At 39.8% G+C, this 26720-nt stretch overlaps 3 protein-coding genes and 1 pseudogene across 5 annotated transcripts; 1 reads left to right on the forward strand and 3 right to left on the reverse strand.

The window, feature by feature from the left end:
- Positions 1 to 243: 243 nt before the first annotated feature.
- On the reverse strand, positions 244 to 12399 carry LOC122662675 (transcription factor bHLH113). 3 transcript variants are annotated; one of them, XM_043858375.1, is made up of 8 exons: positions 12099 to 12399; positions 11836 to 12000; positions 11662 to 11727; positions 11369 to 11434; positions 11189 to 11248; positions 10898 to 11073; positions 1512 to 1517; positions 244 to 254 (listed from the first exon to the last, which is right to left on the reverse strand). In XM_043858375.1, exons 1-6 carry the CDS (start codon positions 12387 to 12389, stop codon positions 10903 to 10905), a joined length of 819 nt encoding a protein of 272 aa, XP_043714310.1. In that variant the 5' UTR covers positions 12390 to 12399; the 3' UTR covers positions 244 to 254; positions 1512 to 1517; positions 10898 to 10902. The 3 variants fall into 3 exon arrangements, with proteins under 3 accessions (XP_043714310.1, XP_043714311.1, XP_043714309.1); XM_043858376.1 differs by lacking the exons at positions 244 to 254; positions 1512 to 1517 and adding an exon at positions 1205 to 1216 and having other exon boundaries at positions 10898 to 11070; XM_043858374.1 differs by lacking the exons at positions 244 to 254; positions 1512 to 1517 and adding an exon at positions 1205 to 1216.
- LOC122661782 lies at positions 5116 to 7913 on the reverse strand (annotated as a pseudogene).
- Positions 12400 to 17865: 5466 nt separating the features above from the next.
- LOC122662318 lies at positions 17866 to 18879 on the forward strand. Its single transcript, XM_043857915.1, has 4 exons — positions 17866 to 18117; positions 18234 to 18332; positions 18471 to 18629; positions 18753 to 18879. The coding sequence occupies exons 1-4, from the start codon at positions 17866 to 17868 to the stop codon at positions 18804 to 18806; spliced, it is 564 nt and encodes a 187-aa protein (XP_043713850.1). The 3' UTR covers positions 18807 to 18879.
- A 5332-nt stretch (positions 18880 to 24211) lies between these two features.
- Positions 24212 to 24961, reverse strand: LOC122662319 (MFP1 attachment factor 1-like). Its single transcript, XM_043857916.1, has one exon. The coding sequence runs from the start codon at positions 24936 to 24938 to the stop codon at positions 24411 to 24413; it is 528 nt and encodes a 175-aa protein (XP_043713851.1). The 5' UTR covers positions 24939 to 24961; the 3' UTR covers positions 24212 to 24410.
- Between the last annotated feature and the right edge of the window lie 1759 nt (positions 24962 to 26720).

A 26720-nucleotide genomic window follows, 5' to 3' on the forward strand; every position in this document is an offset into this window, starting at 1 on the left:
GTATCATATCTAGTAATGATACCATGGTTTTAGTGCATGGTATCGGTCATCTTCAAAATCGATACGATCAATCCAGTATCGACATGGATTGGCCGTATCAAATAAGTTCACCCCTAGGCTTCCTTAAAAATGGGTTTTCTTGACTATTTTACCCCTTGTCTGTAATGTTCGGGCGATCCGATATCTCAAACCATGAATGATACATTTTATACTTACCAGAAAAAGAATGATACATTTTATACATTTTACATGTACTTTTTAAACTAAAGTGATTTTAAAGTAAAATTTAGTAACCAATGCTTTGAAGTTAGTTACATAGTTGCATCGAGGTCCTCTACTTTCGCTATGCCCGTTCTGCCGTGTGCATCCCATACACAGCAAGGTACAAAAAGGCCGCCTTACCCCTACCTGAGTGGGTGTAAGGCGGTCTTTTCTGCCTTACTATGTGTAAGGTGCACGACAGTATGGACAGGGCGGAAATAGAGGATCCAGATCTCATATAGTCACATGAGATAATGATTATAAAAATTTCTTTTTTAAGTTCAAAAATTTCACTTCTTTACCCTTTCATTCGCCCTCTTACAACCAGACAAAACCTAGGTGAAAAACCAACTATACAAAGACATCCTGATGAGGCATAAAACACCCTACCTATCGGAGGTTGCCACGTGGCTGATCCGACCTCAGTCCGAGAACCGAGTTGAGCCGAGCAGGAGAATGGGCCGACCCCATCTTCGATAAGTCATCTGACAAAGCCAGGCTCGAGCGAGCTGGCCGGTGGTTGAGGCCGAGCTCATACAGGTCAGCCAGACTCCTAGCCGAGCTTGAGGCCGAGAACCACCTCTCGGGCCGACCTCCTCTGCCGACCCCTTGGGCCGATCTCCGAGGCCGAGCCCTCCACTGAGGTTGCCATAGCACCCCGCCGGGGATCTCTGGGCCACGTCAGCACATCCCTAGAATCACGGGATAGGGATCGAGCCACGATCCCAGCACAGCACGGAATCGCACTCTACATGGACTCTTACCTCAATAAGAGTCTGACCCCGAAAATGACTCTCCACTCCGCTCTACGTGGGAGAACCTTCCGAAAGAAGGACTCCTACCATATTAGGACTCTTCCAACCGTCTCATCTCCTCCTCACTCTATAAATACCCAGGTATGGAGCACTATTTCTCATCTCACTTTTACTAGCAGTTACGCTGTTGCACTGGAGACCTGACTTGAGCATTGGAGAGTCCTAGGCAGGAGCCACATCGGTCCTCTTGTGCTCATTGCTTGATTTTTGCAGGTTCATCCGCAGACGAACCAAGCACCGGAGGTTTTCACACGTAACACATCCAAAATACCAACTATATGAAAGGTCTACTATTTCATGAGTTGGAAAAAGTCTTTATTCCATGGGTGATTCAGTGTGGTTGGTTACTACTTAGCTTTTTTTGTACTTAAGGTATGTGCAGGGCGTTGTTCGCATTAATTTATGGATGACATTCCTTTCGGCACTTGTAAGTACTAAGAACTTAAGTAGCACCTTCTCTGCTTACAGAGTGAAATTTAATGAATGGCCCAAAAGTCACGTTGGATCACCGACAGATCGATCAAAACTTTTGGACTTTATGATTCTTACACGTCGCTCCCTCCCTCTCTGGTTTCCACTTCCCATAATTACCAGTTATTAAATAACAGAGAAAGAGAGAAAGATATTGTAGAACGCGTAGTAGCTAGACTGGTAGCTAAAATGTACGCGGAGGTTCTTAAAATGATTGTGTGAAGTGTGAACTATGAAACTGATATATATAGCCATATGGGTTTAGGCTTTTTGTAGGCTTACTATTACTATATATGTCTATAGAAGTGTATAAAGTCAAACCTTAGAACAGCCCAAGTGTGAACTGTGAACCCAGAAGAACTGGTTCCGGAACCACTCCTCCCATCTGTGGTTCTCCGTCCAACACGAATAGTGAGTAACACAAGGGCAGTGTCAAAAATAGGCCCCATACTCAAAAGCTCTTCACCGTCCTTATAACAAACACCTTGTAGTCATGTAGAGGAGCTTATATAGCCCATCATCATCGCTTCATTCCTGTACTTGTCCAAGATCTTCTTGAGAGATAAAGTTTAAAGAGAGAATTTTTTTTGAGGGAAACCGGAGATGGGCATGAGTTTGTTAAGGAGGAAGAAGACCCAAACAACTTCAATGAAACGATTGTGGATGGCTTTGATGGTTATGACACTGGTCCTAATGATGAACCCAAGTCTCGTGGATTCCAGAGCCCTACGGTCGACGACGACTAAAGATGAGATTTCCAGTTCCCAACACAGTAATGGAGAGATGGCGGACCCTGTTGCATTAGCCCCCTTTTCAGTTTCTTCAAACAACAACACCCATAGACGTGCTACTGCAAGGAGTTTAGCCCTTAATAAGCTGTCTACTGGACCCAGCAAGAAAGGCCCTGGCCACTGACCTGTACCAGTACTTGCCTCTTCTTCTTCTTCTCTGGGGAAGTTGTGATCTCTCCTTTCATTTTTTTTTTCTTCTCTGACGAATGTTCATTCCATACATATATATATATATAATTTGTTATCTCCTTAACGATTGTAAATGTAATTATACTCTGGAGAGATTCTTTATTCTTTTTCTTTTATGGAAATTGATACAACTGAAAATTTTAGTTACATTTTCGATGATCTTTTCTGTCTTAATCGAATTCTCATTTAAGGTTAACCCTGGAGATCTCTTGACAGTTTGAGTAGGCAATAGAAAAGGTTCATATATCGATCATAGGAAATGAACAAAAGGAATAGAGAGTAAAATTAAGATCGCAGTTCAAGATCATATCAGTTACCAACCTAACAAATCCAACCCATTGTTTAAAATTCCTTATTAGTTCTTAATTGAAGTTGCAGATGGGAACTGAAACTCAGAAAAACTAGAAAAGTGGGAGAAGATATAGCAAGCAATAGATTCTAATTCCATGTGTTAAATAACTATAACGTTTGAAGAAGAAGAAGAAGAAGAAGCCATGTTACGTTCTCCTCAGTCCTCAACAGACGACTGGATTGGATCTCTGCACGACAAGAACGACTCTTTCAATTCCTCCAGCCATCCAACCACCTCCCTAACCTCGCAAAATTTTCCATTTCCAAGCACACATGAGTCCATGACCAAACTCCATAGGCGGACATGGTTGGCCCACAAGGAGCAAGACCACGAGACACGAGTAAAGAACCCATTTTCACACGTCAGTGTAGTGTCTGCATCTGCATTGGACTCTTTCCATTGTTTGTTCTTAAGAAACATCATTTTGACCGTCATGGCGCCTCATGGGGCTTCATTTTTGGCGTGTGGACCGAGGTATTAAGTATCCGTATTTGTATCATATGGGTATATCGCTAATACGTATTGGTATCTGTCAGTATCTACTATTGAGAGTAAAATGGTTTAAAAATCGTTTTTTTTTTTCCCTTCCTAAATTTGAGGGCAAAATGGATCTCGTCTGATATGACCGAGGGTTGTATGGACTTGGCTCCTGTACAAGCGTCCAGCACTCTTCCCGGGCTGCACATACAGTGCCAGGCAGAGTGAGGCATGAAAAGATCGTCTCATCCTTGCCCGAGTAGGGGGTGAGGCAAGTCTTTTCACGCCTCACTCTGTTCGGTGCTGCACATGCAGCCCGAGCAAGGTGCTGGACAGGATCTTTTTGGTGTATTGAGCAAATTTGGCTGGTCTGATCCACTTTGTGTCCAATCCACCTAATCCATAAAAAAAAAAAAGTGTATTAGTTAAGAATGTAAACGGAACGTATCCAGTCGGATAATGGCATTATCATATTCGTATCCGATTATATTCGGACGTATTCGGATAATATCCTATATTAGTTTTCGGACGATTCAGATAGTTTCCGAATATTGATTTTTTTAATACGAATTCTCCTAAATGGATATGAAGGCGGATCGAATACGAATTTTCGACTATCGGTTGACATCTTTGCCATTTTGTTGATAGGGGGGTTAGGGTTAAGAATTAAGACTTTTGCAACTACCCTTTCTTCTACTCTTCTTAGTCTTTGATTTTTTTATGTTTTTTATTTTTTTTAATTGTCGGATTGCTAAATAAATTTCAGACATTTTATTACCGTCGGATTGCTAAACGAATCAGATAATAATCAGTCGGATAGGGAGATTATCATATTCGTATCCGATTAGTTTTCAAACGGATTCAGATTCTTCTAAATAGATATGAACGCGGATCGAATGCGGATTTTCAAATATCCGTTGACATCCTTAGTACCAGTGCACCAAGCTGCTGCCATTGCATGGTCTAAGGAGGCTCGTAATGCATGCGGCCTTAACCCCCGCTTTGAAGAGAGGTTGTTTCCCGACTCGAACCCATGACTACAAGGTCACAATGGAGTAACTTTGCACTTGCATCAAGGTCTGCCCAGTTCTCTATTGGTATCATATTAGTATCTGTGTCCCATAATGCCAATACTCCCACAATACCAATATGTGTCGGTTGATACGTCGATACGATATGATACCAATACTTAGAGCCATTGTAAACCCTGAGGCAAAGTGATCTTTGCCAAAGCTTGATATAGATGTTAATCATATACTCACTTTTGTTTTTTTGGCCGAGTTTTCCTCCACCCATGGTGAATGGGATCCCATTCATTGAGGGCACGTGAGAAGGCGGGAATGGGTATTAGGAAGGTATTTTGGAACATACCAAAACCCTAGGAGGGGTTTGTGAACCCTAGGATGATGGGTGAACCGCCCTCTATGGATGGAGGAAAACTATCTCCTATTTTCTCAAATAAATTCTCCACTGATCTTTAGGGGGACAAAAAAGACTTTCAAACATAAACATGTGTTTTAGAAAAGAGAAAATCTTGTTGTTACTAAGAATGATTGTTACAACAAGATTACATCTTACTTTTGGAGATGCCACTATCTTCTAGTTTTCTACATGTATATCTATGTCTGTATCTCATATTGGAGAAGCAAATCACTGAGTCATAGCAGATTTTCCTCTCATATGTTGGGAAAGTAAAGTTAATGGATACTTTCATTTTCTAGACATATAATGAAGCAAGATAGAATAAAGAAATTATCGACTATAACATATGAGGGGGCTTTGGATGATCGTTTGCTTGAGACAACCTGCCGTCATTGATCATCAATTGGGAGAAGACTTGGCTTTCTGACACTTCCGAAACTCTATCACTCATCATCATCATCGGCACATCGTCTCTGTCAATTGCATCATTCAGTGAAGGAACACGCTTAAATGTAGGCAATGGGAGCTTGGGCTAAGCACAGTTAGTGCTGTCCTCATGGAGTTCCCTCTGCACTCTTCCCGTCTCTTGAAGCTGTAATGTGTATTCCAAATCCCACAATACATCGCCCATGGTGGGTCTATCAGCTCCATATTCACTCAAACATATCTCTACAGTCCCTACAAATTTCCTCACAGAGTTGGTTTTGATCTTACCCACTAGCAAAGGATCGATTATCTGCTCGAATAGCCCCTTCTTATGCCTCTGCATTGCCCATTCAGCTAAATTCACTTGCTCAATTGGAAGTGAAGTATTGATAGCCAGCCTCGCACATAGTACTTCAAGAAGCACAACTCCGAAGGAGTGAGTACTCATCTGACTTGTCTGTCAACTGTTGGCTTCTAAAATACTCTGGATCAAGATACCCAATGCTTCCTTTCACGCTTGTGCTCACATGGCTTTGATCCAGAGACGATCCAGGCTTCGAAAGACCAAAATCTGCAACTTTAGCTACATAATTCTCATCAAGTAAGATGTTTGTAGACTTCACATCGCAGTGACTGATTCTTCCTTCTGCACCAGTTTGAAGATAATCTAGACCTCTTGCCGAACCAATGCATATCTCATGCCTCTGTTTCCATGGTAAAGAAGGCAAATTTGAATCATAGAGATGGCTGCTTAGTGTCCCTTTCTCCATGAATTCATAGACCAGTATCATCTCTACTTGCTTGTCACAATACCCGATCAAGGAAACAAGATGTCGATGCCGGATTTTGGACAGGACAATTGTTCAAATAGGACTATACACACAGAGAGAAAGACAGAGAAAGAAAGAAAGAAAGAAAGAACACTCAGAGATAACGTGGTTCGGTTCCTTGAGATGGAAACCGACTCCACGGGGAAATCCCTCTCTCAACTTATCTTTACAGAGAGTCTTTCATTATGCTTTAATAGAGATTTGTACATCTTAGAAGATAAACATGCAACGTCATTGGATAGGTAACCCAGTTCGTCACGGATAACGCCAAGGTTCCCTGCCGTGCTTGGGAACTTATTTTGGGTTGAAGGCCCTATGACCAGCTCCTGGTTCACTTCGTTTCACAGCAACTTTCATGTTATTGTTTTCAAGAACCCCTTGATAGACTTTTCCAAATCCACCAAACCCAATAAGCAAATTCGGATCAAAATTGTTTGTGGCCATCTGTATATCAGCGAAAGGAATCTTCAGACCTAGATTTGGGACAGGGGAGCCACTACTAGTCCCATTGTACAACCAATCGTATGAACTTCCTCCACCCTCATACAATGGCGACCGTGTGGCGATATGCTCAAAAGGCTGCAAGTAAAAAAATGCCCACGAAAACAGTGCTTCCTAGGATTGAACTCACCAGGAGAACAACATTTTTCTTCTTTGGATTGCCACTCAACGATGATAAACTCCAACTCCTACTGTTCATCACTTCCATGATCTCCAACCCATTTAAAATAACTGTTTGGTCTTTAATATCTGGATCTACATTGACCCACATCAAGCCTGAATCGTCAGAATCAACCACAAAATCAATGTAATAAGGAGCTGCAAGCTGCTGAGTAGCCTCAGAGAGATCGATTTTCTGCATGAAATGTTTATTGATGAAGAGTCTGAAGTACAGGGTATGAAGAACATTACTTACAATGTCGCAGAAATGTACCCGGACCAAGTGACTAACATGTTTACTCACATTAAATCGCCAAGTAATGTTGAAATTATTGGCCCCTGAAGTGTGAGATTCATTCATGTTCATTTCTTTGGTGGTCATGTAGACATGGGTGGGAGCAATATATTCAGTAGCTCCTCCTTTCTGGTAATGAGGCTTGGTAGAGATAGACTTGTTCCTTGCCGCCGCAGGTATGAACAGATACTTGTCATTGGAATCCAATTTCCCCAAAGAGAGTCATTTTCAGGTATGATCTTGAGACCTCCAACATTGATCCTGTGGACAGTCTCTAAAACCTGAGGTTGAAGACCTAGATAGACCTCATTACTACCAATAGGAGATATGTGGAACTGGACATGGTCAGGGATGAAACCCTCAGGTACAGGGAAGACTTCTATGGCGTTAACAAATGTAAAAGCTTTCCCATTTGAAGGCAAAGGCGTGAACTAAATTGAAAATTTCCCACTTTTAATACTAAGTATATACTCCTTCAGAACTGGTGTGTTAGCACTGTTCAAGACACTGAAGTTCATCAACAGAGAAAACACAGGAGTGGCAGAAACGTTGAACACAGCCATGGAAGTATCATAAATCGGGTAGGAGGAAGGGAAGAAATGAAGGCGTACCATATGCAGGCCAGTGCTATCGATATTGAACTCATAGGAGGAAGGCCTAGTGAAAATTCTTACGGTTTGATAGAGAGTGGATAAACCAGAAGAGGGTCTCTCAAGCTTTTCAGAAATGTCTGGATTTGCAGAGAAGGAAAAGGAGTTGGGATTGGAGTCTCCGGTGAAGTTTCGAGTGTCGACAGCAACAATGGTGTTTGGATCCGCAGTCGATGAAATATTTGTCAGGAAGAACATAAACTGAGAGACTAGTTCAAGGAGTGAAAAGTGGAGAAGAAAGAACAGAGCAAGATTATTGTTTGTCTGAATCTTGCCCATGGGTTTTTGGAATTAGAACCACAGCAAGGAGGCGAGATTCATCTGGGAACGAACTAAAGTTGTTAGCTTTTGGAGTTGACTTGTCACCGTCAACGTGGAAAGTTAGCATTTTGATGGATGGTAAATTATTGGTAATGGCTAACGACGATCAAACAGTTACCTTATCTTCTTCTTCTTCAATAAAGCGCTCAATTGGGCCCTGTAGGAAATCCAAGGTTGTGTTTGGTATGCATCTTGGAATTAGATTCTGGGCCTAGATTGTATACTGAAACACAGCTCAAATAGTAATTTTGTCTTGGGTAGGCAAAGAAAACAAGGTGTCTCTGTCTTTGGATCCCCTCTTCCCCCCCCCCCCCTCCCCTCTCATATACTGCCCTTCGTATACTAGATAATACCAATACTAGAGGGTCCAACCCAAAAACTAAAGTCATTAGTTGAGATCAAGGATTTTAAACTTGAAATTGGGAATCGATTCAGTCTTTGCAATCAATCCCAAAAACCCTAGAATTGGTCCCTTGAAAACCTAGCAATCTGGTCCCAAAAACCTTAGAATTGGCCGCTCTAAAACAGCCAGAGCCGATATGAAGACGACACATGTTCAGGCAAGTTCTCATTTTGGATTTTCCTCCAGACCCCCCAACTTTGATTTGGTCCTGGTTATCCTCATTGATATTATCTGCTATAAGCAAAAGAAAACAAATGCTATCATTCTGAGGCATGCTGAGATGAATTCACCATGCAGATCTTCAAGGAAAAATTGGGTAGATTAGATATCACTTAGTATAGAAGAACAGAATTCAAAATCATCTAAACAGTTGCAATCTCAAAAAACTTATGGTAAAGTTTGATACCATTCTCTTAACCAGTCCAAGCCTTTGATATTTTCTAGGGATCATATTATGAATTCCTTGAGCTGTGGACTAATGGGTCCCAAAATTATGATGATTGTTTTTGGTAGAACAAATTTAAGGGCCTTAAAGACTAGGTCAGAATCTTAAAAAGGTTTTTAAAGAAACCTAGGTTCTGCTGGTTTTTAATGTTTCATATTTCTGGTGCTTTCAACCCTTCCCTCCTCCAGACTGTAGTTTAGGTTCTGGGTTTTTCCAACAGACTGGAATATATGGCCTTTGTGTGATAATGTTTAATCACACCAGATCAGGACCCTAATCGGTCGGAATCAAGGTTCATTTTGATGTACCATTTGGAGATATATTCATTTTCAGAAGTTGTGTAATGCACACATGAAAGGTCTGTGTCTATATCTCTTCCTCTCCATCCATTTTCAAAAGGTAATCTGGGTCTTCAATTACCAGTAGTTGGGTTGAGTATGCAATAAATTTACAGTAATTAAACAGTGCCTGAAATTCTGTATTCAGAAATTAGACCAAGAAGATTAGACTTCAACACAGGATCTAGTACCATTCCATACATTAGTGAACCTTAAGTTGGAAAACCCACCTTCTTTAAAGATTAAAAGGAATTCTGACTTGCCTGCTCCATGTTCTGAGGGCCACAGAACATGGTACAAGGTATCGATATCACATCGGCCAATACTTTTCAGTATCACGGGTACCCAATACCGATAAGATACCGAATCAGAAGTATCGGATAAAAAGTGGTTTGGTTTTTGAATTTGCATCAAGTACTGACCTGATACGGGTCAATACCAGTCTATCCGTATCAGTATCGGTCGGCAGTGACCAACACGGGGACAGATACCATCATACCAATACCTAAAACAATGCCACAGAGTGATGAAACTTTAATCAAGCCCTACATCCTCACAAGTTTGTCCAGTTTTCTGCAAAAACAATTACATTTTAGCAAAATCAAGGGTGCCTAACAATAAATCAGTAAACACCCCTCAAGTGATTTATTGCTTGTGTTTGAACACAAATGGTAGTTAAGTGCTGCCCACGAAGCCCATGAACGCACAGGAAGAATTAAATCCAGGATGTTTGGGCCTTGGCCTTGCATTATAGCTGAGGAGTTGGGCTTCTTCAGAGAGATGATTAAAGAGAAACCCACATCATTTATTTGGGCTATGGAACCCATCTAAGCAGGTCCACAAGCAACAGCTAGGGTTCCTCAGGTCGTGGGGGATGGGACTTCTCTACTTCCACCTCGTGGAGTACTTCCATGCACCCCACACAAGGCGAGTGAAATGTACCGCCTTACCCCTGCCTGAGTGCCTTGCTCGAGCAGTGGTAAGGCGATACCCACCTTGTACCGCCTTGTGTGTGTGGGCGCACGGAAATACCGGGCAAGCGAAAGTAGAGGAGTCGGATCAGGTAGTGCAGTTCCCATCAAAAGTGGACTTCCCAAGTATGCAACTAGCCTAAAACCTTATGCTAACCACTAGCTATATATAGGGTTTGGGATCCCTATATATATGGTCCTCAGATTTGGTAGTTTTTTCTCTCCACAAAGATTTTCATGATTTTACTTCTTGAAACTACCTAAGATTTCTAACCAAAAAAAAAAAAAACTCCCTAAGATCATTTGTAAGCAATTTTGCATGGCAGTTAGTCTTAGCTCAACTCTCTATACAGAGTTTCAAGACTCTCTCATCAAAATCTAAACAACAAAGAAGAAATTTGGACAAAGAAAGGCCACGTCTGTATCATTGAAGTCTGGAGATTGTTATGACCATTAAGTCAGACCTGTATGACCAGCGCAGCTCAAAAACCATTCCATGAAACGAGGACTAATTACAATAAATATAGCCGCTTTCGATGTTATAAGTCTATAAGGTGTGTATTTGTGTATACAGCCAACATCTACACTTTTCCTTCCATCTGTGCTTCTCTGCTCTCTCTCTCTCTCTCTCTCTCTCTCTCTGTCTCTTACCTCTCCTTCCCTTTCCAAAAATTGAGACCCCAAAAATTTAAAACAAAAAAATTCTGTAAGAAGCAGCAGCCATGGAAGCACAGAAAAAGCTCAAGAAGAAGAAGAAGAACAAATGTGAGGACTCGGAACGATTTTCATTGTTTGGGGTTGGAATTGGAAGAGTTAGATGCCATGGCAAACGACCAGTAATCAGCTCCATTACTGTTGGCCATGTGAACCGTGCAAGCAACTGGTACCAGGCACAGACCTCTGCTCCTCAGTTCGTATTTTGTTTCTTCTTCTTCTCCTCCTCCTCCTCTTTCCTCCTTAAAAAAAGAAAGAAAACCAGTTTCAATTAAACAATGACGATTTCATTCTCATTCTCCCAAAATTAAATTAACTAGCAACGACGATTTCATTCTGGAAATAAAATATATTTACATGCAGATTCCGCCCATGCCCAGATGAAGGCAATCCCTGCATATATGGAGAACTCAAAACCTGCAACTCAAACACATAAAGGAAGAATTAGACAATTTAATCAGCTTTTCAATAATTTTTGTTTTATTCGGTACTTTGATGTCCCCACCACCATTGGAGACAAAGAAATTTCTAAATTACCTGAACTTGGTCATGCAGAAATTTGATATATCCCATTGCTTCATGAAGAACAGAAGCCGTATCTGTCTGCATCAGTCAAAAGTTCCAAAACCCCAAAGGTGTAAAACAATCGTCATTATCGTATGCGACAAAACAGACAACCAATATTTGCTTTTTTTTCTTCTCTGATAAAATATTGATAAACTGTAGAAAATTCTAGTCTCATTGTTTATTCACTAAATTGTTAAAAAATTGGGTCTATTACCCCAAAAAAAAAAAAAAAAAACTGTTAAAAAATTGGGTTTATATTTCACCTTCCCAAAAGGAGAAACAAGTTGTTGCAATGCTGTAATCCGATCGCCAAGCTTCTCTTTCCTCGCCTATCAATGAAAATTACATAAATCACAGAACAAAAAAAAACCCCATTAAAGAGACAATTTTTCAAAACATGCAGAAGCTTATAAAGATTCTTATACTGATTATCTGACCTTTGCAGGCCTCGTTGAGGTAAGGTTCTCTGTTTTAACTTTCTTACTCGTCTTCTTGTTACCACTTGAATCTCCTGAGACCAAGATCGAACTAGGAACTGATCCCAGGCTCAACCCATTTCGCTTCTTCTGCTCTATCTTTGCTTCTCCGCTTTGGGACTTCGTGCAAAAAATTCGACCCCTAAGTAAATTGGAGAAGAAAAAAAACAGAAGCAAACGTTTAACAAGAAAAAAACATTTGGGTTTCGTTGTGAATCACTTACCTTTGGGTTGGAGAAGCTACCTGTGCTATTGTGGTTGCTAGATGAAACCGAAGAACAATCACTAACAGTGATTCTCGACCTCTGAGCGATCATCCCGTACTCATCAAACCCTTTCTCACCTTGGTTGCATGGATTCCCAAAACAGAGCATCTTAGGACCGTTCTTAGCAGGAAAGATAAAGCTTCCAGTTCCTACCATATCAAGGCTCGCATCGTCTTCGGAATCTAGAAACCGAGTAAAACTCTCGACGGGAAATGGGTCTTCATCGAAACCCTTTTTCGCTGCCGCCATTAAAGAGTTTCACAGAACTAATAATAAACCAGAACTTAAGCTCTGCAATAACAAGAAGACCACTGAAACAGAGACTGGAAAGCTTGACGAAAGAGGAAAGACGGAGATAGATGGAAGGGAAGTGAGCCCTGGAGTTTCTGAGTAAACGTCGGAAGCTTCGTAATCTCAAGTGATAGCAGGCGAAGCAGGAGGAGGAGATGACTCTTTCACTACTTTGTTCTCTCCATTTCTGTCTTTTTCGTTTCGCGTTTTTCCAGTTTCCACTCTTGTTATAGTTTGCAGGGACTGGGTTGGATTCCCAGGTTTTGTCGGTTTCTCTGTCTCAGTCAAAACCGCTCGACGAAAACCGTGCGTGGTTTCGAAGGCAAAAGGCAGTTTTCGATTTCTTTGCACCCAAGAGAGTAGAGAGGTCCTCACACATGAAGCAGGTGAAAGATCTTAACCGTCTAATGTGATCAGATTATCCTAATCGGGCGGATATTTGTAAAATCCAGTCATGTTTATCTGTGGGACTGCGAATACAGGGAAGCGCATTGAGGGCTCCGTCCCTGCCTGCATGATGAACCACGTGGCGAGTTATCAATGAACACTTGTCGATAAAGATGAAAACGACGGCGGAGGAAGAGAACGGGCCCACAATGTAGTCAGTAATTCCTGTCGGGATTGAGAGATCTTAGCTGGCTGCGAGAAGGGAGAAAGACGACAAGGGAAATGCCACGTGGAGGGACAATTTCAAACGTTTTTGGAAATGTGGAATTTAGGTTGGGGACGGTCAAAAAAATCAAAAGCCCAACATACATCATACATCATACATCATACATCATACATCATACATCTGGCAGCCACCAATGCATGTTCAAAGCATTGGAGAAAGGTTTCCTAAACCTTGAGGTTGAATCAGGACCAGGATCCTCTGCAGCACCGCCGGGTGTGCGGTGTACATCCTGTGGCACAGCAGAGGCCACATGGTATACATTGTACATATGGCCTTTGCTATGCCGCAGGATGTGCACTGCGCACCCAGAGATACTGTAGAGGATTTTTATCCTTGAATCAGATAATCAAGATCTGATCAACTCTATTCTAATGCTGCATCATGTTCTCCCCATCTCTCAGCATCAACTATGATTAGTGATATCAAGCATCTAATCACCTCATTTAGGAATATCACATTCCACCGTATTTCAAGGTACATCAACACCATTTTACCAAAGAAAAGGTACATCAACACCATTGCTGATACCTTGGCAAGGAAAAGCCACCTCATCTCCGAGCTTGATAGTTATCCTCTCCTTGACTTTAAAATTGATGTATAAATGAAGCCTTTGCTTGTAATAGCTCTTCTTATCAATAAATTTTCTCTTTATCCAAAAAAAAAAATATGGGAGAAGGATATATACACAACCTACATGCGGTAAAGTTAATGGACAACACCAATGGGGGCATGTGGTGGGGCATCATACAAGAGGGGTAGAGGGTCATTTCAAAGGGGAAAGAGTGAGATAGACACAATGCTCGCTAACTTGCAACAAGCGAGCAATGTACCCAACCTTTTCTCTTAAACAATTTTCTTAATTAAGAGTTGTTAATATCTTTGTAATTTATAAACAATCTAGAAATGTTATAGGTATAGCCGGCCATCTGGCTCGTTGATGTTGTTATTTCTTCCTTCTTTTAATTTATTTCTTTTCATTTCATAATAATAATTAAAAAAAAAAAACAAACCTAGAATAGCTTGATAATGGTAGAAACTTTCCCTACAAATGAGGCAAACATGATAAACTTAGAAAGTAGAGATAATATTGAAGAGTACATAGGCTAGTTTACATCCCAAAGGTTGGAATTTTTATCCGCTGTTATAACTGGAGCGCTGCTATGTGCATTGTGCGGTGCAGTAGTGGTCATGTGTGCGCAACAGATCCCACTGTGCTCACATAACCGTTACTGCACCACACGATGCGCACAGCAGCGCTCCAGTTACAACAGCGGATAAAAGTCCCCAAGGTTGAAGCAATGTTCAATAAAAATCATTGTAAACTGATGTACCCACTGTCATACACATTCTCTCTCATTCTTGACTTTTTTCCCATGCTTTCTATCCTCCCTAACCATGTGGTTTTTTTATGTATGCATTAGCAAAGGCACTATCTCCCTTGCGTCCATTGGCTTAGCGTGAGAGATGCCAATAGAAATTGGGTGATAAATGCATCCCTCCTCTTAAAATCATAAACTTAAGCCAATACTTTTTTTATGAAAGTTGTGCTAATCCTTTGTGGTTTGTTTCCTAGCAAATTTGACCTAAATTTTGTCATGGGTTGAAATTTTGTTTTTAAATAGATGAATTGTTGTCACAATAATGGTGAAGTGAGAAATTGTAACATTCTTTTGATTGCCTCTTGTCTTTATTCTCAAAAGTTATTCGATGTAAGGATAAAAAAAGTTTTTTAAAAATATATTTGGATTAAAAAAATGTTTTCACAATAGATTTTGAAAGTAATTTTATCATTATATTATTATTAAAGCACCACATTTTTTCGAGTAGACATATGAAATGATAGGATTTACCCTTGTTGAAAAAAATGTGATATACCAAAGAGTAAAACAGTAAAATTACAAATATTTTTTTTTCCACCAATTTTGGTTAAAACAAGATTTCCCCTATATAAAAATATTCTTATTGGTATGCTTTTAAAGCTACCACCTATATTTGCTGAGGGTGTGGTATTTTTATTTTGGTTTATTTAACTATTGGTAGTAAAGTTAAATATTGACCATTCATTAAGGGGAGTGGGGTTTCATGTCAATATCATCAATTAATCACCAGGTTATTTACCATAAAAAAATCACCAGGTTAACTTCACACTTTATGTGGTGGAAATAGAAAAAGCTTTCCTAGCTTGATGTTAACAACTAGGCTGGTTGAAAACCTGGAAATAGTGATTATTACAAAATATTTTGGTCACACATATTTGAAGGATTTGAAATTTTGTAATACAAAATAGAGAAAGTTTTCCTTCACCATGGATAAAAGAAAATTCATGATCTAAAAATCATCAATACTCCCTTTATAGGACGCAAGTTCAAAAATACTTCTCTACCCTCATTATGATCCTTATTTCACTCCATTAATACCCACAGCGAAGTAAGTATAGTGAAGAAATACCACCTTCGCCGTAGGTGATGGGAAATTGCCTCATATTGATTGGAACTAGAAGACCACAATAATTTACCAAATTGTATTTGAAAATAAGACGAAAAGAAGTTTTGGATTTTGGATATTAAGGGTATGAGTTGGGCATCAATCCTTCGTTGTGATGGGACCATCCCCCCCTTTTTGTTTTTTTTTTCCTGTTTTGAAACGTTGATCTTGCTTAAATCCTCATTCTGGGTCTGTTGTGATCTTAGTGATCAAATTCTTATCAAAGGGTGGTGCTCTCGCTCCCAATCCTTGAATTCACACTTTTAGAAAGAGATACCAATATCGAATTCAACTGTCTTAGAACCCAGCTTCAAAGAAACTCACTCTAAGTAGCTAAGAGCATGCTTGAGCAGAATTAAAATTTTGATTAGTTGAAAAAAAAATTCCCCCCCAAGTTTAAAATCTTATTGGGTCAAATGTTAAATGTGCTTTACCATCATCTCATATTCTCATGTCATCTTTATCGTTCTTTTTTAAATTTATATGATTTTTAAAGAAATAAAGCTTCAAATCCATGTACACGTGGATACACTATGAAGCCAATCTCAAATTCTCAATCTTAAAAGCACTTCAAATTTTGATGCTCTTAAGGCTGCATTATTACTTGGGTAGCCTTTTCAATTCCAAAAAAATTAATAAGAGAAAATCACATCCATCTTCCCTGTACTTTGCCATAATTACATGTTCCTCCCTTTAGTTTTCCCACCTTACATACGATTCCCTTATAGTTTTTAAAAAATTATTAAAACCTCCCCTGCCGTTAGCATTTGTCTATTAAATGCTGCCGTGGTATAATTAGTTTTTTTATAATACCCAAATTAACCTTGGGTCATTGTGAGATGATCCATTTACCCTTTTGATTGAATCCCAAACTAGCCCTTGGTCCATGGGTAGACCATTTTACCCTCCTTTTCTTCTTTTTCTTCTCTTACAACCCCTTTCCTGCAAATGGAACCCACCAAAATCCACTTCAATGGATTCAGATTCATGAAGTTAATGGTAAGATCCACTCTGGAGATCTTATATCTGATCTCTCCTCTGTCATTATCTGAAACTGAAGAATTGTGAAGAGATGGAGTAATTTCTGATGGCGAGATGGGCCTCCCATGGATCTCTTCTCCTTCAGATGCAGAAATACTACTCTATAGCCAATGTTGCCTTGGAACTTAGGAAGGTTGCAGCGAAAAAAATGAAGATGAGAGAGGAAAGAGAAAAGAAGAAGATTGAGGGAGCTAGGGTTTTTTTTTTTTCATCAAGAGCAGGATACTTGCAAAGTGCAAACACCGTTCAGGTCGCGAATGGAGCATGGACAACTTGTAGTGAATCCTTCACAGAGTCATTTTCTGAAGCACCAGGCTCTGAATTATGAGAACCACTGATGGATGTTTCTTGAATTCCAAGCTGAAATGAGAAAAAAACAGGGAAAAAAACCGAAAAAAGAAAAATGAAAAGATTTGAATCCCAACTGAGAAACTAAAATGTAGGCAAAAAAGTTGAATCTGAAACCTATGCAATCAGATTATGAACATGAATTACAACTAATTATTTTGCTCATTCCTGTAGTAAGAATTTAAGAATTACATGAGACTTTTTCCGTTTTTGTTTTCCTTCTAGCTAAAAGCAAAATTTCACGGAAAAACTTGAATTCGTTTTGCATTTCAAATTCTCAAAATTAGAGATCATCAACCCGTCGAAAATCGGAACAATCGGCGTCTTTTACGACTGATTCTGTTTACTTCTTTGGCGGTGGAGGAGGAGGAGGCGACACTGGTGGCGGTGATGGTGGTGGTGGTGGCTGTGGAGGAGGAAAATAATGGGTGTTTTAAGGTTGAAGATGATGAAAAGGGTATCAGTGTAATTCTACTTGTGGTGTTTTAGAACAAGGGTAATATTGTCTTTTCAAATCATTAACTAATAGCACCCTCACACCGTCAGCCATAAGGGGTCAAAATGTAAGATAGAAAAACCAAGAGGAGGAACATGTAATTAGGGCAAAGTACAGGGGAGGGATATGTAATTTTGCCATAAATAAATAAAAAACTAATAAAGTCGAAGTCATCACTGATCATCTTCATTACTTTATGTATTCAGCAGTCGGCAGATGCTTCCATCGCCTGAGCTTACTTCTCAAATGGAGAAGCCAAAACCCACAACTGATATGTAGGATGGAAGTGGAAGGGAGAGCCGGCCAAAGAAAGGGAGAATAGTACTCAAATCATCAAATCAAAAAACTTAGTAGGATTACAAGACGATCACCACTACCATTCACTGATCACAATGGAAGTAGGAGGAGAAGAGTGGGTTGTGAGGAAACCAAGCCGCAGCGATGAGGTGTTGGAGGCAGAGGAGCAGTTGAGGATCGCCAGTAAGATCAGGGATCACCTCGACTCCATGGCACCCAAGCGACCCATCAAGCCCAACCGCAGCGAATCAGATTCTTCTTCTTCTTCTGCTGTTGTGTCTTCCCAGGAGACTGAAAACGTTCCCGAATTTCACAAGTTCTTATCCCTCAACTCACAACAATCTAATGTGCCGTGACTTCCGACTTATCTTACTCAACTATACTCTTCTTTTCTTCCTGTCTAATTTTAAAATTTTGTTTCTAATAGGTCTGTTTTGTTCTTAATTTGTGTCTACCCTCTCAGCCGATCATTTCTGGAGAGGGATCACCGTCAGTGCAAGAGGAATTTGTGGAGACCCACTACTACAAGGAGTTGATATCGATTGACAAACAACATCACACGGTTTGAGTTTGAAATAGAACATAAACAGTTTCCTTCTTCAGTCACCTATGATCATCAATCAGGTTCACTTACTGTTGTTGTTGTCGTCCTTGCCGTTGCTGTCATTGATTTGTTTTGTTCTGTTTTGATTGGATGCAGACAGGGAATGGGTTTATAAGGGTGGGAGAGAGCTTCGAAGATGGATATGGTTTGCAGTTGGATAGGGGTAGTGACCATGTGCGAGCGGGAGTGACGACGGCTTTCAGAAGCAATCCAGCAACAAACGACTGGATCCCTGGCACTGAAGTAGCAGGAGAGGTACTCCCATGAAAATCTCTAATGTAGAAACTTAGGGTTTAATCTTCAAAGTTGGGCATATGGTTGATATGATAGTGTAATCTTTTCCATATTATTTTCTATGATCTTTATGTTTTGTACTAGACCAATTTCGTCTCTTCGAAGCCCAGTAGGAGTGAGAGTTCGTTGGATGGCTAAACCTCGCATCCCGTGCATCTGCATCTGCATCTCAAACAGAAGAGGACATAGAGAGAGTTTCCATGGACATCCAGTCGGAGCTAAGTGTTAGGGCTGGCCTGCTACTGGAAGATCTGAAAATGTATTATCGTGTTAGGTATACCTAATGGAGTTGTCCAATGCAATTTGATAATTAAGTACCAAACAGACTAAGTAATCCATTTCCATGATCTTTGTAATAAGGCAGCAGCTCCCAATTGAAAAATTGGGGTATTCCAGAACCTGTGGATCTTTAAGCCAGATAGAATGCTATAAGAAACAGGATTGGCGCCTCACACTTGCCATGTTTTCATGAATCTGCAATCTTTACCGTGGCTCATTGATCCAGTCAGTTCATTCTAGTCGATCACCCAACCTTGGTTTGAGTTTGGGCTGAGTTCCAGTTTCAAGCAAACCAAAGTTACATCGACATCCAAGAAAGTTGCCAATTTAAATTTGGTATTTAGAAACTGCTTTAATGGTTTTACTCGATCAATCTCATGTTTGTTCTATTGTTAAGGTTGGGGACTTAGAACATGGTAGGAACTACTTGGTGGTTTGGATTTCTATGGTTTCTTATCTTTCAATCCACAAAATACTTTAGAACTTCAGGTCTACCACATCAGAGGGAACACCCCTCACCCCACAATGCTTTTGCTAAAAGCCTTAAAAACAGAGTACTCATGATGTTAAAATTATGTAATCAAGAGATCCATATATGCATGCTAATCCAACTGTTGATTAGCTAGCGACGTTTTAAAAATCAGAATTGGATAGGTCAAATTGGTTGATTCCGATTCCAGCCATTCCAGAGCAGCCGATTCTAGGGTTTTTTGGACTGGATCGCAGGGTTTGTGGTACTCCCTCTCTCTCTCTCTCTCTCTCTCACACACACACACACACACACACACACAAACACAAGCCCATTATCATTAATCTGTCCTGCATGCAATCTCTAGAGTTCGGCCAAAACCCACTCATATTCAACAGGTGAAATCATCAATTTGGTGAAGAATCTAGGAACACACTACAAAAAATTACCCTTTCTGAATAGTGGATTCTCTCAGAAAATAAGTTCAGTTCCCAACACTACAGATATTTTCTACAATTGGAAGGCAACTAAATTGACCTTCCCAACTAATTTAATGACCTCAAAACATTTTCTTTAGGAGTGGGTATTCTTGAGGGGCATTTTGATTCTCAGATTTCATTCTCCACAGACATTATTTGATTCTCTGTATTTCAAGCAATTTTTTCTAAAAACATTTTTGCTTCCTATCTATAATGTTTATGGACTGAATAAACTCTATATCATTCTATCAAGAAAAAAAAAATCTTTTTTGCTTCCTAAAACCACACACATTGTAAGAATCAATCAAATGCTTCCTGAAAGAGTATATTACAAAAAACAGAAGTAATACCAGATGCACAGCTGAAGTCAACAGTAACATAGTGCAAGAAGCCCTCTAAACAGGTACACCTTGTTAACAAGGTAAAATAGAGCCTGCCACAGCCAACACGATTGAGGCAATCTACTGCAACAAGGGAAACCCTAAAGATGTACCCTTGTTACCAACTCAGTTTTTGGAACAAAAGACCGACAAAAGGCCTTGACAAAAACTAAATAGGTCAGTGTGATCTATTGCAAGGCAACCCATATGAAGCTGTCATATAACTTCAAAAGGTTGGGGGATCGCCGAACATAATGGGACCTAAAGCTTGACTTGATGTGAGAAGAAATTCAGGAAATTGAAAGCAGTGGAGCACTCGCAGAATGCAAATTACACAACTGGGTTGATTTTCCAAGCTGATCAGCCATGTATTTTTTCTGTATTTACTTCAACAGTGAGAAAAGATTTCAATAGAGGCTCAAGGGCTTTAAAAACAATCAACAGATCAGATTGCTAAACAAACTGATGAGGCTAATTCATCTGTATGCAGTTTTTTATATGGGACGCCCCCCCCCCCCTCCATAGGGCCTAATCCCTCTTAAATAACAGAAATGTCGCAAGACCCAAGAGCCAAGAAAATTTTATTGATCCATTACCGGGAGGGGGTGTAGGGAAAAATAATAAGCACTAATTGCTGAATTGGTGAGATACAACGATAATATAGTAAATAAACAGGAGATAATTACATGACATAATATAACCCCACCCTAAGAACTGGTAGTCCCACCTTTAGCTGGTTAATTATCTAATGATGTAGCTAAAACCACCTAAAATGTTAATGTTGTCAATAATGACATACCACAAAAACATCCTATTATAATTAATAATTAGTTGACATCAGATTTTTAAAATTTACAATAGGTTACTAGTTAAGCACAATAGAGTACAGTTGGCTTCCTGAAAAACTAATTATTATGAGATGCTGATTGAACGTTCATTATTTGAGGCTCCCTTGTAACCAAGCCTCCTCAAAAACCATAATAAAAGTTCCTACCTCGTCAAGTGTTGCTATCAACCAGCAATATTCCTCAATATCCCTTGGCCATAGACAGTAGTTTTCAGCGAAGACTTTACTACAACAATACTTCAATATTTTCCTACGGAACTTCGAAATTATCTTAGAAATAGAATCTGAGTTTGAACCATCATACAGCTCAATGGGTCCACTCAAAAAGCTAAGTCTCAGCTTATGGGCTGAATTTCTTCAAATACTAGAAAAGGTGTCTACCTAAAAAATAAGACCCGTCAGCTAAGAGCACCACTAGCCATAAAATTTGATCCATGCGAAATCAAAAAAGAGATGCTGTCAATTAAGGGAAGAATTTCATTTACTAGGGGAGACCTCAAAGCTATAACCTTGTGCTCCAGCATGTGGTTCCTCTCAAAGCAAAACGAACTTGAAGCAAAAGCTCATGAAAGCACTCTCAGACAGAAAGGGTGTTCCCTCCTCCTCATCCCTCCGCAAAAAATAAAAATAAAAAAAGATTCAATTGCCTTAACATAGTGGCTTTTCTTCCAGGTTTGAATTAAAAAATGGAATCATAATAGAATTCGTAAGCAGCTCAGAGTTCCTGCATGTCACTGTCACCCAAATATATCTGAACAATGATAATGGAAACTCCATCAACCGTCATATTTCTCCAACATGTAGGCAGGACAAAATTTCAAGGACTAATTTAACAAAAAAGATGATACCTCAAACTACTCACAGGGATTTTTCTAAGGAACTTCATTATAGCACTCATGGTTGCTTGCTTGGCAAAAATTTCTTGAAGATTTGAAACCATGGTCTTTGTGAATAGCAGGAGGAGGTGGTATGTTCAAAGTATATCCCTCTAAGAAACATGCAACTAACATTATGCATGTGCTTAAATGCTTAAATATTAAGAAGAATGAATAAGAACAGTATAATCAAGATGATTCTTAGACAATGGAAGGAAGAGATTGTCATGCCCGGGAAGGATAAAGGTCACTTCTCCATATATCATAGGATTCTTACCAGAAGCAAAGGGAAAAGATGCATTTTCAGTCTCAAAAGATATGTAACCCTTCAATATCCTCTTGAAGAGCTGAAGTTACTTCTCGTTTTGGGTTGGGGGTGGGGTTTAGCCCACCATTAATATAATCTATGATAATGAAAAATATGGAAGAAGAAAATTTCTTTTTGATTGTCAATTAGTCATAACTATGTAAGAATGAGTGTGATTGGCAAGATGATCAGCTTACCCCATTTCCTTCACCACCATTATTTAAATATATCACTTCAAAGTCTCCTCTCATGAGAAAACCCATTATCTTCAACTAAGTTCCTGGTGGTCCAAGATATGTGATTTTACCCAGAAAAGTATTGATTATAGACACGGACGAAGAGCACCAAGTCATACTTAGCAAACGCCAATTTCTTGGCCAATCTGATACCTTCCCATTGCAACTCTACTAGGAACTCGCAGTTGAACACTTCTCCAATCCATTCAGCTCTAAACCTCTAACTTTACTAGGGTAAGGTAAACTCAAACAGCTGCATCAGATTTGGACTTCACAGAAACAACATACTCTGCTTATCAAACTGGAGAGATAGGCCACCAGCAGATTAGGGTGATATTCTATATAGGTCCATCATGATCAAACACAAGCACAAGATTTGGACAAAGTGTGTTAATCTGCCACCCAACTGGTGATTCTCAAATCCATTTACAGCTAGCGGTGATGATAGCAAACTATATTCATATATAGACTACAGATGTAAACTAGCCCCTAAATTCCCCAAACCATCTTATATATCTATAGTCTAAACCAGAGATGACCAAGTAAATTTACAAAACTTCCTCTTGTGGATGGTTTTTCATTTAAAGTTCTATGATCGTTCTCTCCAGGCCCTCAACTAATAATAAATTTACTCTTAAGCCCACAGACACTCTTATTCAAAGGGTCTGGCTCCAAAATTCATTTTTGGCTGACATGTTCTCACAAATTGCAATTACCTTGATCAATGCAACTACGGACCATCATTTCCATACCAACACATTCCTTAAAAGTGTTCTGCTCTACCTCCTCAACAACATTGTTCCTTGCAATCGTCCCCCTATTGTTCCACAGAATCTCAATCTTTTGTACCATGCAGCTCCGCACTGGGCATTATATAAATTTTCATGCATTATCTTGAAACAAGCATGAATATCAGATGTACTCCCATTTCATCTGATGTCGAACGAAACTAATTTCATCTGATGTCCAACGAAACTAAGGAAATAAATCATATGATACTTAGATGGGTTCATGGCCTGATGTTGCTATGTTCTATACAACTAATGAATTGCTACATAACCTGGGAACATTAACGTAGGAGTTACGCCTATAGCTGACAAGGGTGCAGATGGAATCAGACACTGACATGGAAAGAGTACAATTCAATGGATATCTTTGGATACACCTAACACGACTGCTACAAATTGAAGGCATAAACCATTAGGAAGTATAAAGGCAAACAAAATGAAATAAAAGCCGAACTCCATGTCGTCTCAGAATATTGTTAACTTCATCAGAGAGAGAGAGAGAGTTTCCTCATGTGTTAGGTATCATGTTTTCTTGCTCAATGCAACGGAGAGACTGAGAACCAGACTGTTGCAGAACAGGCTCAAAGTCTTGGTTTCAATTTTTATAACCGTGAGCACATTGTAGAAGGGAAATATTGAAACCTAATATTACAACACTAACAATGTAGTAGCAGAACTAACCAAGGAGGGGAAAAAATAGAAGAAGGAAAAAAAAGATGAGTAATCGAAAGCCACGGTGAAAAAAAAAATGAACATGAATTCAACAAGAGGAATAAAAGAACAGATACATAGATCAAGCAGAAAGGATTGGGAAGAAAGAAATAACTCGCATTGTTTACCAAAACAATACCATTTCCTACTAATGTAACTCTTAGAATCTTTGAAGGACAAGAAAGGAGATATTTCCATAAAATTCAAAAACAACCGCATTCAATAAGAACCACTCTAAACGAAAAGTCCTATAAATTGCATTCCACAAGGCAACCAATATAGTATAAGTAGCGATCCATGACAAACACAGATGCATTTCAACATACGAAGAGTTCAACATTAAACCCTAAAACGAAAATCAAAACTCAAATTCAACTATCAGTTTGAGCAGATGAGATTTCCTCACTGGCTGAAGGAGTGACAGGGGAATCAGCGGCAACAGAAACCGGCGACGAATTATCAGCTGGGGATGCCGAGGCAGCTCTGGATTTAACGGTTTCGAGCATCCTCTTGCTGATCTCCCTGGAGTAGAGCTGAAGAATATCGATGCCGTCGTCTTCGGCGGTGCTGGAAGCGGCGGTAGCGGAAGCGACGGAGAAGGCTTCTTCTTCGATTTTGTGGGCGGCGGAAGAGGCATCGTCTGCTGGCATGGAACCATAGCGCTTGGAGAGGATGGAATTTGTCGATAGGGTTTCGACGAGGCGTTTGATGACGGCTTCCCTTGTGTGCTGCGTCGGGGGCCAAATGCTAAATGAGATGTGCGTCTTCTCCAGCTTCAGACGCGTATTCTGTAGTTGTTGCTGCTGGGTCTCTTCCGCTTCCGCCATTGGAGTGGTGGACTTATTAGTTTCTTCAACTTCGACCACTCCTCTGCTCAGGCTCTCCTCCTCCACACTCATCGTAGAATTGCAGAAACAGACGATCCGACAAACCCTTCGAAGAATTATATATGTATATATAGTATAAAAATTGTTTAATGGCCCACCTTTCCAACAGAGGGTGTGTGGATCTGTAATCTCAGCGAACGTCTGATCTTCCCTCCCCGCTCCGAAGAGAATTTGGACGGCCCATCTAATTAGAATAGTTGGATCTTCATTTTTTTTTTTTTTTTTTGGTTCAGTCCTCAGGGTGGGGTGTGTAGCCGTGTAGGTAAAAACGTTGCAAGTGTGTAGCCGTGTAGGTAAAAACGTTGCAAGACTAGCTTAGCTACTCAGCTTGGCAGCATTTTTTCTCACTTGAAATTTTGAATTGTTTAAAATATAGGATGAGTTGTTTTTTCAACCAGTGAAGACTCATAAGTTCTTGCACTTAGATGGATTCTAGGAGGAGACATTCATCATATAGGGAGAGTAATTATATGATCAACTAACCTAAAATACGGCTTAATTTTAGAATCTCTTCAATAGTGAATTGATTATGGTTCAAGCTCTCGATTGAAATATCTCGATTTTCCAAATTTCTGAGATTTTTTTATCGAAATATCTCAATTTCCCAAATTTTCGAGACGAAACCCATGTATAATACTATTTCGACCTGGTTTTAACATGTCGAGTTTTGTCCAAAAAATACCAAATTTCAACTGAAAACTTTAGAAAATCTTGGTTTCAGCCAAGATCAAAACCGACTTCGAAATTGAGATTTAAAACCTTGGATTTGATGCAATGATTGAACTAATTCCACTCCTTATTGTTGAAGGTATAAATACCTTTTTCCAAAGATATCTACATGTGCAGTTGGTTCGTACCTTCTCTAAGAGGTCATAGATTCTCTTCCCCCTCCTAAATCCCCCCCCCCTTCACATTCCAATGGCTGTAGTCAAAGTCCCATGGGGCATTATTAGAACTTAGAAAGGTAGATTAAAAAAAATCCCTTATCCAATCAAATAAAAGCATCTAACCCGATGGATGAAGAGATTCTCTTTTCACAGTGGGTTAAGAGAAATTGAATCCCCTAAATAAAGTATGGGGAAGTACTTTTCTATCGGGGAGTGTGGCCTATGCCAGCACTCCCATGTGTCTATCTCTCTCCTCCTCAAAACAAGGGGGCAAATGTGTCTTTTCATATGGGGAGGAAAGAGAGAGACTCATGGGAGTGCTGGCGTAGGCCACACTCACAAACAGAGAACTTTCTCCCTAAAGTATGGAATAAAAAAAGCAAACCGGTCACACAGCGTGGCATGTACCTACACCCAAACACAACTCCCGCGAAAGGCTGAAAGGCTCAGGGGTGCATCGATCATTTTGTGTGTGGTTGTGTCTGGGCGCAGGTACACGCCGTGCTGCACGACCAGTTAGCATTCATTTTCCCATGAAGTATATTTTGCTTCCTTAGGCTTTGTATAGTTGGTTTTGAAATGTTGCAAAATAAAGTAACAAGATGAAAAAATCCCAACCATTACTTTAGTGACAATTGTGTAAGCAAATAAAATTTTTTTTTAATATAATAGCTAAATAATTTCACCTAAATTTCTTACTCTTGGAGGAAAAATATGGCAAAGGGAGTTTTTTACATTGATTCACATATCCTCCCTCTCTCAGCAATTGTTGGGCAACAAAATTAGGTTTAAAATACTGAAGATTGGTTGCAGGAATTGGTTGGAATCGGGAGCAGACTCAGCCAATTCTGATTTAAATCCAGTGATTCACTGAATCTGAATCTGATTTGTCAAACCATGTTTGAAC

The sequence above is a fragment of the Telopea speciosissima genome, chromosome 5, assembly GCF_018873765.1.
Source record: "Telopea speciosissima isolate NSW1024214 ecotype Mountain lineage chromosome 5, Tspe_v1, whole genome shotgun sequence".
NCBI lineage: Eukaryota > Viridiplantae > Streptophyta > Magnoliopsida > Proteales > Proteaceae > Telopea > Telopea speciosissima.